The sequence below is a fragment of the Acartia tonsa genome, chromosome 13 (genome assembly GCF_053477335.1).
Source record: "Acartia tonsa isolate MP-2025a chromosome 13, ASM5347733v1, whole genome shotgun sequence".
NCBI classification, from domain to species: Eukaryota; Metazoa; Arthropoda; class Copepoda; order Calanoida; family Acartiidae; genus Acartia; species Acartia tonsa.
The window spans coordinates 26,839,393-26,852,742 of NC_137272.1; the positions used below are offsets into that span (position 1 = coordinate 26,839,393).

A 13,350-nucleotide genomic window follows, 5' to 3' on the forward strand; every position below is an offset into this window, starting at 1 on the left:
TATAAAAGATAGAATGCTGAAATTTTTTGACAACATTCCCATTATAAAGGAGCACAATTGACTATAAAACATCATTGGCGGTCGTACCGCTTTCTAGCAGGTTTTAGGATTCAAAACTACGTTTTAAGCTAACAAATAAGAAAATTTGTTTCAAACATTTATAAGTTTATATAACTTACAGTCACATATAGGGCTATAATGTAGAGGAAGAGGGGACAATGGGCTGTTTATTACACTAGTCCCCAAAGTTTTACAATAGTGTTTTCTTACATAGGCGTCCAAGGGGGGGGGGGGGGGTAATGGGGCGATTACCCCCCCCCCCCATTCAAAATTTACCCCTACCCTGGGGGTGCCGTAGGCAACCCCCAACCATTTAGGAGGGGGTATTTACCCCCCCAAACAATTTTGGGGGGGTAAATTACTAAATACCCCCCCCAAACAATTTTGGGGGGGTAAATTACTAAATACCCCCCCCCAAACAATTTTGGGGGGGTAAATACCCCCCCCAAAATAAAAAATCTCTAATAAAAAAAAATTTTGCGCGCTTCGCGCACATTTTAATAATATATATTTAATAAAATTTAAATTACCCCCCCCATAAATTTTACCCCAGGGGTAAATTTTGGGGGGGGGTAAACTAAATTTACCCCTGCCAACAGATTTCAGGGGGGGGTAATTACCCCCCCCCCCCCCCCAGCAAATTTTACCCCCGGGGTAAAAATTTTGGGGGGGGTAAAAAAAATTTGCGGCGCGCTTCGCGCGCCATTTAACCCCCCCCCAAACACCAATTACCCCCCCCCTAAAAAAATTTTACCACCCCCAAAATAAAAAGCTTGGACGCCCCTGTTATCTTATTCGTTCGCTGAACAACTTCGGGAACTTTCACTAAATTTTGATTGGTTGGTTTATCAGGTTGGGTGTTCAAATGTTTTAACCAATTATTTTAATCTTCAAAAGGGGTAATTTTGGATATCCCCATTGGGAATGTACAGCAATTTATCGGCCATTGTCTTATCCATTTAAAACCCTTGCTATAATGAGAAGAAGAAAATAGTGTACAATAAATTTATGAACAAAATCACGAAACCTTTCTCACATTTGTTTTAAATTCTTAAATATTTATATTTTGACTGACAGACCGACGGACAAAGTGAAGTAAATACTGGATATTCAATTGGATAATGCAAATAAATAGTTTGCTCCAGACAGCCAGGGAAACGAAGCACTATATAAAAATGAATGATAAATTATGAAATATGCTGATGACAATAATATGTAGACATACAAATGTATTAGATACAAAAATGTGATGTTTTATAAGCTAAATAAGAGATAGTTATAAAATTGTATTTAGAATTTAAAAGGATTCATTTCCTCTTAATAGAAACTGTTAATCCTATTTTCCAGTATAGCTTCAAAACCGATTATATCCGCTGGATTAGAATTGGTTCTCAGCAATACTGGAAAATCATATATACAATTTTCCACGAAAATTAAAAATAAAATAATCAAATTAAAACTAGTTTTGTCGGCTAAGGTCTTCGGCCTCCTTTGGGCTAACAAAACTAATTTGAATATTATAATTTTTCATTTTAATTTCTGCGGAAAGCTGTCTATAATACGATGCGATAAATAACAATTCTCCTTTCAAGTAATTTTAACAATTAAATAGTATTCTATAAAACTTTGTTTCTCTTATTTCGTGTGTACTCTGTAAGTTTCACTCTTAATATGAAACTCTTCTTGATAAAAGAATTATTACGTTAGTCAGAAGGTCGATAACACCATTCAGGACATTTAGTTTACTTTTATTATATCATATAATTCTTTTTAGTGTTTCAACTTTTGAATTACATACTTTTTTATCTTAATTTTTCTTCTTACTTGTTTTAAAGCAATTTTCTTACATAAAAGCTAGATTTACTATCAAGTATATGCGTTGTAAAACCCAAATGTCTGTCTGTCTGAATTCTTACCAACTATTAGTATAATGTACATTACTGTTTGTCTGTCTGTCAGATTTTAGGTGTGTCTGTTAAGCTGTCGGTCTGTCTTTTTTTTTTGTATTCATGTCGAACTTTATTTCTGTCTTTAGGTTTGTATATATGTCTATTTATTTCGGTCCTACCCCAAACGTAGGAGTCCCAAACGTCGGAGTGGACAAACGCAGGAGTCCCAAACGTCAGAGTGGACAAACATAGAAGTGGGAAAAACGTTGGAGTGGACAAACGTCGGAGTGGACATTGCTTAAGTAAAACGCAGGAGTCTCCGCTATTTTAATAATATGACAATTTTGAAATTTTTTTATATCCCTCTGTCTACAAAAAAAATGGTTATGGCCGCAGCGCTCGGCCCCCTAGCCTGCCTAGCCGCAGCGATCGGTCACCTGGCCTATAACCTAACCTAACCTAACTAAGAAAAATAAGGGGACCGAGGGAAGGGGGGGGGGTGTATAAAAAATTTCAAAATTGAAAAAAAATTTAAAAATAAAAAAAGATTCAAAATTGAAAGAAAAATTAAAAATTAAAAAAAAAAAAAATTTTAAATTCAAAATTGAAAAAAAAATTTTGATACTCCTGCGTTTGTCCACTCCGACGTTTGTCCCAAAAATCCTGCGTTTGTCCACTCCGACGTTTGTCCCACTCCTGCGTTTGTCCCACTCCGACGTTTGGGACTCCTGCGTTTGTCCACTCCGATGTTTTTCCACTCCTACGTTTGTCGTGGAACCTTTATTTCATGTTATTTGAAATATATTATTATAATAATAGTATTATTCTTCGTCGTCGGAAAGGTGCTAGATTCAAATCTAAGCCTAACACAGCGTCATAACAAAAGACGTTAAAAATAGTCTCTTCTGCTGCTATGTCAGGCGCATGTAATTACTATTTACAGTAGAGGTAAAGCCTTTGCCCGTAAACAGGAGCAACGCATTACCATACAAAGTTAGGACTTTAAGACAAAATTCCTGCATCAAAGGGTTCATTGTCTGTAGGACGTAAGGCTGTATAATACACTTCATGAACAATATTTGGTTTAGAGTAGAGATACACTAAAGAATATTTATTTTTACCAAGATCTGTAGGTCTGTACAGCTTCCTGTATGCATGTAACGCTTTAAAATGTTACCTCTACAAGGAAGGTATATTCCAAACCTTTGACAAGGTACAGATCTGGTGCCAGGTGACCGTTCACGTACCAGGCCTGTCCATACTTTCCAAGTCCTAATGAAGAAAAAGTAAGATATTACAAGGAAATATTAACAAAATTCTTTTTTTCAATAGTTTAAGTTTAAGTAAAAAAGATAAGACAATTGGATGGTTTTTAAGTAACAAAGATTTTAGTTTTAATGGGAAAAAAAGTACCTTGATTTCCTTTTTTAGAGGTGGCTGGACCGATTTGCATCTTGAAAACTCTGTCCGTTGTTGAATTACAGCCTAAAATTAGATAAAAAGATAGATAGATAGATATACAAATAGATAAATAGATTTGCATCTTGAAAACTCTTTCCGTTGTTGAATTACAGCCTAAAATTAGATAAAAAGATAGATAGATAGATATACAAATAGATAAATAGATTTGCATCTTGAAAACTCTGTCCGTTAATGAATTACAGCCTAAAATTAGATAAAAAAAAAGATAGATAGATAGATATACAAATACATAAATAGATAGATTTGCATATTAAAAACTCTGTCCGTTAATGAATTACAGCCTAAAATTAGATAAAAAAGATAGATAGATAGATATACAAATACATAAATAGATAGATTTGCATCTTAAAAACTCTGTCCGTTAATGAATTACAGCCTAAAATTAGATAAAAAGATAGATAGATAGATATACAAATAAAATAGATAGATATATTTGCATCTTAAAAACTCTGTCCGTTGTAGAATTACAGCCTAAAATTAGATAAAAAGATAGATAGATAGATAGATAGATAGATATATAAATAGATAGATAGATTTGCATCTTAAAAACTCTGTCCGTTGTTGAATTACAGCCTAAAATTAGATAAAAAAGATAGATAGATAGATATACAAATACATAAATAGATAGATTTGCATCTTAAAAACTCTGTCCGTTAATGAATTACAGCCTAAAATTAGATAAAAAGATAGATAGATAGATATACAAATAAAATAGATAGATATATTTGCATCTTAAAAACTCTGTCCGTTGTAGAATTACAGCCTAAAATTAGATAAAAAGATAGATAGATAGATAGATAGATAGATATATAAATAGATAGATAGATTTGCATCTTAAAAACTCTGTCCGTTGTTGAATTACAGCCTAAAATTAGATAAAAAAAAAGATATATAAATAGCCTAAAATTAGTTAGATAGATAATTATATAAATATGTAGATAATCTTAATCTTAATCTGTTGTTGCAGCTTAAAGTAAGAGGATAATCAATTTTGGAGGAAGGAAACTCGATCCTCAAAAGAAGATTTTAAAGATTAATTTTATACTAAATTTACCCAAGTTTAAACTTTTAGCAAATTTTAAATATATTTTACCAATTGACGGAATAATCCAGTTCTCATCCGCAGCGGGGGGAGCATGGGTTGCTGGCATGGGAGGTCCCCCTGCCCCGGGTGGTGGGGGTCCCCGCGGGGGTGGTCCTCCAGGGGCGCCGGGCGGTGGTCCTAAATAATAGTGGTTATTATTCCTATATTTAAACAATGGTTTGAAATTTTTTAGAACAATGGATATCGAATACGTGGATAAAGGAACGAACTGGCCACTAAAAGAGGACCAATGTAACAACCTAAATTGGCGTCATAATTTCCCCAGTCATATTAGCCACATATTCATTATCCATTATTTAATAAAATTTCTTGTCAAAATTTGAATTTAGAATAGAGGTAATATATCTAGATATACGTTATACGTTATAAGAGTGAAGAAATTTTTATATTAATTAATTTACCTAAAAAAAGCTTTATCCTAAAATATGCTACGGTTTATAGCTGACTCATATTGTGAATTAAATGAAAAAATCTGCAGTTACGTACCAAAATCAGTAAAATGTTTCAACCAATGAGATGTATTGAATGTATCTTTAGTATTCTCCTATTGGCTGATTTAGACAGTCTCTAGAGAATCTATATTTATTTGGAATATCTCTATTGTATTCGGTAAAATGAGTCAAGGTTAACTTATTTTAATTAATTCTAATTGTTCTTTCTTAATTAGATTTTCAGAAATTTTTAGGGTTAGAACATTTAAAGATAAATTCATTACACTTATTAGTAATATACAGGGATCTAAAGGGATAAGATAATGATTATACACAAAATTACCCCTACTGTAGACTAAAGTTATTAGAGGAAAATTAGGGGAATAGTTATTTACTCCACCCAGGGATAAGGGATAGGAAACCTGGCCATAAATTAGGTCTCGGCCTGGTTTTGAAAAAGATCATGCAACTTTTACCATTTGTGTAATTTAATGACCTTACTGGCGGACGGCTCATATTGGCTACCGCTCTAAACCAATAGTGTTCTGGGTGGATTTGGGCTTGTTTTGTATCAACCAATCACCAATTGGCGGAAATTTTAGAAGCAGACAATTCTAGAAAAAATAATGATTTCGTCTGCTACGAAAAAATAAATATAAATGGTGTTAGATCACATTAGTTTAATTATTAAATCTGCTTAGAGTTAAACATTAAAAAAGGGCCATATAGAAAAAAACAAAAATAACGGGATTATTTTTTTTGGAAAGAAGGTAGCTACGAATTTTCATTTGGTAGTTTATAAATTAGATGTTGTATTTTGAATTTTAAAAATTTAGTACGGAATTGATACAACACCTTAACCCTAATTTTTGTACAATACAACACAGTACAGATATATCATTACATTATAGTATCCAAAGAACTTGATGGAATGTTACCCAAGTGCATATTTATTTATCTATTTTAAATTTTAATTAGCAATGAAATTTTCAAATTAAATTTTTACTCATTAATAAAAATGCAAATAATACAAACTAAAATCTGTCTGAGAGAAACCCAACGATAGCTTTCTGACAGTTCAAATTACCAAAGTAAAAGATAAAAAAATTTTGGGAGAGAAAAAACTTCATTTTAACAAAAGCCATTAATATATAGGTTTATAAAAAGTTATGTTTTTTACTTTAAACTAGCTACCTGAATTTGATTCTATACTTTATCTACACACACACACACAGCTTTTTTATTAGCGTTTAGGACGAACCACTGCGTCATCCCAAAACTGGTTTATTAGGCCTAGGCTTGAAATAGGCCTGAAATAATATTTTCCTACATTTCCCATCCCTTATCCCTGACTCTATCACATTAAATAAAAGAGTTTAAAAACATAAAGGAACATATGTGAAGCTTCTCTTAAATGAATAACTTAATGGTTCAGAAGTCTTTATGAAAAGAAAGAAAAAATCCATTCTACTCTAAATCATAAAAAAATTATCTTATTTTCATCTATTCTTGTAGTTCTATTATTAAATAAAATTGTATATATTTACACAAAATTAAGTAATTACAAGAAAAGTAAATCTAGATTTTAACACAAATTTAACTAGAGGCGTGCACTGGGTGCAGAAGGGTGTAGGGAGATGTGTCTTTTAGGGGGTGTAACAGTTATACAGACATGAAGACATCTTGTTTTAAATTAAAACATCCCTTGCAGGCTGTTTATTACACCAGTCCCCAAAGTATTATGTATGAGAAACATTTCTTATTAGTTGAATCGACAGCTTTGGGGGGTGCAGACTCCTGTCATGGGTCATGGGGGTGTAGAGGAGGGTGAGCACATTCTCCCTTTTTTTTCAATAAGGACGAAAAAATACGGTCGACAAGAAGTTATACTGATAAAAAGTAAAGTTATATACGTATATTTTATCTTTTTTATAATGATGATAATATAGATTTTAACGAGATTTACATATGCTGTCAGTGCATTTGAAAAAAAATTCATTAAAGTTTAAATAGTCTCTTTTTAACCCCCCCCCCCCCTCTACAGAAACAATTTTTGGCGAGTGATTATGATATGAAAAGGCATTTACCATCTAGATCTACTATATATCTTTCAGATAAGACAAAGGTGGGGCTGATTAAACCAAACGGACATTTAAACTATTTCTTACTAAATAGGAAGATCATATAAAGTTACAAATTACCTACATTAAAAAAATAAATATAAAATAGAATTATCGGGAATAGTCCCTTTTGTAACATCGACCCATAAGGGGCGATTCGTCTTATTTTAAAATCGCTTTTTATAGGTTATTTTAGGTTAGGTTAGGTTATATTGGGTTAGGTGATTGCCCCACAGGGTTAGGTAATTGGCCCCGCAGGGTTAGAGCCCCCCGCAGGGGCTAGAAATAGAAGAAAAGCTACTGTGAAAAATACGAAGAATCGCCCCATAAGGTGCGATGTTACGAAAGGGACTATACCCGAATTATCCTATTCTATAAAGTAGTAAGTGGTATTTGTGTAAAATAAGTTTATGTCAGTTAAGATCTCGCTAACCTCTATTTCCCATAAACTCTATAAAATATCTTGGTGGTTTTCATCTAATGATAATGAACTAATGTACTTTTTACACCGCCAATTATGAAAGTTATAAAAATACATTAATCATAAAAAGTGTATCTTTTGATATTTACAAATAGAAAATAATATTTTATAACAAATTTTATGTAAGATAAATAACACAATTAATTGCGATTCTTTCAAAGCATTAAATATTTTTAAAAGCGAATCTTTTCCATAATTAGGGTCAGTCCGTCCGTCCGTCACAAACGGATAGCTTTTTCGTCAATTAAGGCATGTAAAAATTGTCCTATCGATTTAAAACTTTGCATGATGATTCCTGTAGTTCTTAGGTACAACTTGGAAAGCGTAGTAACTCTATAATCTCTACCAGAATGTCCGTACGTTTACTTTAAACATGTTGATTTTTAACTTTTTTAACAACAAATTTTTATGTGATACAATAATCCGATTGATCTGATTTTGGAGTACTGATTCCTATTAAAACAAGGTACAATATTATAAGCAAAGAATCTCTATAATCAAGTCCTAAAAATGTAAGTATGCCCTTAAAAAGTATTCTGTATTTGAGGAGTTTTTTTGGAGAAGTTATTTTTTGCATATTGAGTTTTGACACTCTACAAGAATTATTGTTTGTCTGTCCTACCGTTTCAGAGCTTCGCTTTTATGGATGTTGTCATCCTTGTTTTTGTACGTTTTATTTTCATATAGGCTCTATTATTTAAAAAGTGAAGCTTTTCTTCATTTATAATGTGTCTGTTCGTCCATTCAATACATCTTTGCTCTGTTTAGTCTACTAGCAGCTACGCCCCTAGAGACCTCTAGGGGCACTTGATGGAAAAAAAGAGGGGGGGGGAGTGGGGTTTGAATTTGACAATCTATTTCTTTATTAAGATTAAAAGAAAAAATATTTTTGACGGGTAGGATGGATATTTTTCAAGGGGTGATTTTATTTGGGTGGTGATAACATCCCCCAAAATAGCTGTAAACTTTCCAGGACCTATTAGAAGCTACCCTGTAAAGGGGAACCATATTAGTTCAGCGGTACACACAGGCAGGCAGACAGAGAGAGATCCTGCGTCTGTTACTTTTATATAAGGATTTAAATATAGCTATAGAATTATTAGACCTATTCTTAGATACCTGGTTCAAAATAAGTTTATTTTTAAAATATTTGAAATCCATGAAGTGCGGTAGGGAGGTGACATCAAATTCTATTATATTATTATTCTATTATACTAGAAATTATGCAAAATATGCAAATTTTACGAACTTTGTTCTTTTGAATTAATTTTTTATACATCTGTGACATGTTAAGTTTTCATGGATAATATCGCCCTTTTTCATATATTTTATAGAAACAATTATGAAAAATATTTTATAATTGTTTTGCGTTTCAGAAATATATTTCATAATACGTACTAACAACACAATTAAAACACTTCTTAAACTATTGTTAATATTAATCTTGACCATTACAGTAGCAGGATGTCCATCAGTAAGTCTGTTTGTGTGTGTTTAGGATTTTGTTAACCACTGCACCGGATCCATTTCAGTGAAGCTTCATTTAGGTTCTAATAAGGTTTATACAAAATTTGGGAACCTCCACCTTCCATAATATCCCCTCAAGAAAAAAATTAGTTTTTTTCCTTCTTCTTTAAAAAAATAAAAGGTAAAGGGTAGAATTCCGCCCCAACCTTTCTTCCCATAAAAGCATCAAGAAGCCTCTAGAAACGTAACCGCTAGTTAAGATAATATTAAATTTAACCTTCATTAAACCTAAGACAATTTAACCTCCTCACTAATTGCTCCTGTAGCTGTGTTTAGTGCCCTGGGAAAATGGGGATAGATGTCACAGCTTTTGGCGTACCTATTCTATTTACGTCATAGTAGAGGTAAAGAGAAAGAGAAGGGGGAAAGAAACCCTCTAGAAAAGATATGGGGTATAGGGTATTTCCTGACGTCAATATAATAGGTAGGCCAAAAGCAGTGACATCTATCCCAATTTTGCCAGGGCACTATAGAAAGCTACATTGTACCTACCTTTAGGAAAGAAAGGCTCCACAAACTTGCCAAGTTCTGGGATTAATTCCAGCGTGGTTTTCTGTCCATCTGACCTCTGTAACAAAGGGATAAATTATGAGGTGCTTTCACATAAAGTTCTTTGTTGAGCACTAATAATAACACAAACCAACCCCCCTTTTTGTGGGGTGGGTTTTTTTCGTGTATTTATTTATTACTTTTTTCTTATTTGTTTTAAAAATGAGGGGGAGGGGGAAGTATTCAACTCAACTATAAAAGATGAGTTGAGTACTACTAAATAGCTATCTTTTTAAAAAGTTCTTGAGGGAGGGAAGGGATATTGTACTGTAAATCATAGTTGAACCCAAATTTTTAGTTCTCTGATTTGTATGCTTATAATCTTGATTGGTTTGTACAAACTAAAGATTTCCAAGCTTTTCCACTAATAATTATAAACTACAGTGGAGGTTAAGGATATTAAGAAAATAATATTTCTATAGTTTGATTAAAAGTTTGATTATATATGTGTTTAGTTGTGCTACTATTTGTAATAAATATCCTTACAAAAAAATTCCCTTACGTAAATGATATTATGAAAATACGTCAAATTAAAAGTTCTCTTTAAATAATATGATCTTCTTTTTAACTTAAAACTTTATTTTTAACTTTAAAAAAATAACTTTTTTAGATCTTAAAGTTTAATTTAGAGAAATCGGGTATAGTCCTTTCCACGACATCCCTCCATAAGGAGCGATTCTTCGTATTTTTCACAGTATCTTTTCTCATATTTCTAGCCCCTGCGGGGGGCTCTAACCCTGCGGGGCCAATTACGTAACCCTGTGGGGCAATCACCTAACACAATATAACCTAACCTAACCTAAAATAACCAATAAAAAGCCATTTTAAAAATACGAAGAATCGCTCCTTATGGAGGGATGTCGTGGAAAGGACTATACCCGAGAAATCTTATAATATTCCACCAATGTGTTGTCCCAGCCCTCACCATCCCCTGAATAACAGACAGACAAACTGACATGTAGACAAACAAACAGACAGATTATCAGGCTGATAAACTGACTAACAAACATACAGATAGACAAACAGACAAACAAACAGACAGACAAACAGACAGACAAACAGACAGACAAACAGACAGACAAACAGACAGACAAACAGACAGACAAACAGACAGACAAACAGACAGACAAACAGACAGACAAACAGACAGACAAACAGACAGACAAACAGACAGACAAACAGACAGACAAACAGACAGACAAACAGACAGACAAACAGACAGACAAACAGACAGACAAACAGACAGACAAACAGACAGACAAACAGACAGACAAACAGACAGACAAACAGACAGACAAACAGACAGACAAACAGACAGACAAACAGACAGACAAACAGACAGACAAACAGACAGACAAACAGACAGACAAATAGACAGACAAACAAACAGACAAACAGACAGACAAACAGATAGACAAACTGGCAGATAGACAAACTTACAGACAAACAGACAGACAAACAAAAAGACAAACAGACAAACAGACAGACAAACAGACAGAAAAACAAACAGAAAGACAAACAGACAGATAAACAGACAGACAAACAGACATACATACAGATATATAGACAGATAAACAGAAAGACAAAAAGCAAACAAACTGAAAATCTGGCAGACAAACAGACAGCCAAACATAAAGACATACATAGAATAGACCTCGTACTACTTCATAGTACAAAAAAAGTTTTTAAACGTACTTTTTCTAAAACTCTTAAGAAGAAAAAAGTTAGTAAAAGAAAAACTTTTAAGGCGAATATAAAATTGATGTACTAATTAATTCTATTTAAGAATAATACATCTTTTTTCTCTAGATAATCATAAACATAACAATAACATCAAAGAAATAAAAAAAAATAACTAATTATCGAATATTTTACATATTTTACAATTTTGAGTAAAGCTTATTATTAGGTTTATTGCCATTTTCTGTACTGAAATCTGTTTGTCCTAATAAAACCCAAAAAGCTAAAAATGTACATAAATATCAAATGCTATTCTTAAATCAAACTCACAAAAATTGAGAATTTTAAATATTGACTAATGAATATTTATTTCAGGTAAGTGGGTATAGGACATAGAGAAAATAATAAAAGAGAGAAATCGAGGTATTTGAAGGACTAAAATAGGCAGTGGGCCTAGAGGCCTATATTGAGCAATTGCCGCGCTGAATTTTTAATGTTATTCCACCACTTTTCAAAATGGGAATATCTTAAAATTAAATATAATTTCAAGACAATTATAGTTGCTGTTTGAAGCATAAATCTAATTTTTATAGGATGATATAGAAATATTTTGAATTATCATCCAATCTGATGAAACCTAATGAAAGAATATAAAATTATCATTATTATTTTTTCATGACTTTGCTACTGACTTTGATCATAACACTCATTATTAGCTTATAAGATTTATATTGCAATCTATCTAACTTATATTTTTTAATAAATAAACGTTTTTAAAATTTAATATGAACATTTGATTGTAAATTATAATAATCAGTTAATCAGTGCCATCTAGCTTTGGATATAGAACTAGAATATCAAAGCGTTCATCAATTTTTATTTTGCCTGTATTTTTCTTGTTTTGGATTTTTGTCACTAAAGGGCCAAACCCTGAGGGGTAAATAACATCACTTGAAAATGTTAAAAATATTGTAAAAACGAGTATTGTCTGAGAAGAACATAGATAGCATTACAGATTATTCACTTATTTAGATTATTCAGTTATGAAATTTTTTATTTAATATTTAGCCTTAGTTTTAATGTATGTCTTTGAAGTAGACAACTAGCGAACCTGGTGGCTGAGAGCTAAACTACTAATTTTTTATTAGTAAACATTTAAAAGTTTTATCATGTTAATTAGATTTAAATATTACATTTAGGCTAATTTGAAAAAAAATAAATTTTTGATCATAAAAGGTGAACCCTCCTATTTTTAAACTAGGCGAAACATACTTTTCTGCTGCACTAAGACCGTCCACGGCTGTTTGTTTTTTAAGATTCTAAATCAAATTGTATTTTAAATATTTTCTTTAATTTTTTTAAAAACATAATAAATTACAGAAAAATAATATAAATTAATAAGATAAAATTTTTTTTATTTTTTTTTACATATATAGAATAGGTTATGATTAAGATGCAAAAAGCCGCGGACGGTTTAGATAAATAGCAGACAAATTATTTTAGTAGGGGGGAAGTAATATTTTACAATGAAATTGGGGTGAGTATTCATCCTCTTATCCTTTTTCCTTATGGTATAGGAGAAAATCAAAGTAAATTAGTTTTATCAGTTGCGTGCAGAGGGTTTTTAAAGTAGGGTTTAAATCTTGAGGTGGTAAAAAAGAAAGAGAGGACTTGAAGGGTGATTCAATACCCACTTTGCACGCCTATGAGTTATGGTTATCCTATAATATAAAGCAGTATACTTGTTCTTGTCTCTAGCTAAACATTTTAATATCAATTATGAAAAGATTTACTTCTCCATTTTATGGATCTTCACATAGGTCCTGGGATAGTTTTCGGTAATTAAATTTTTATATTTAAGTATCATGGTGGTTTTAGGCTATTTTTCTCCTTTCTTATCCCTTCACAGATCTCCTAGATACTAGGGGTGCATTCGCTAGTTTCTTTAAATAGTACAACAAACTAAAATAAAATACACTCCATGAATTAACAATGTTAAAAAGGAGACTTTGCTATAGAACTTATA

At 32.1% G+C, this 13,350-nt stretch overlaps 1 protein-coding gene across 1 annotated transcript in view; it reads right to left on the reverse strand.

Moving 5' to 3' along the window:
- LOC145335233 (protein Skeletor, isoforms B/C-like) overlaps window positions 1-13,350 on the reverse strand; it is a 111,557-nt gene that overhangs the window by 32,991 nt on the left and 65,216 nt on the right. The window contains exons 21-24 of the mRNA XM_080180967.1: window positions 9,588-9,663; window positions 4,525-4,653; window positions 3,363-3,434; window positions 3,127-3,221 (exon numbers count right to left, since the gene is read on the reverse strand). Coding sequence (XP_080037093.1) covers window positions 3,127-3,221; window positions 3,363-3,434; window positions 4,525-4,653; window positions 9,588-9,663 — 372 coding nt within the window. The remainder of the gene's footprint in view (window positions 1-3,126; window positions 3,222-3,362; window positions 3,435-4,524; window positions 4,654-9,587; window positions 9,664-13,350) is intronic.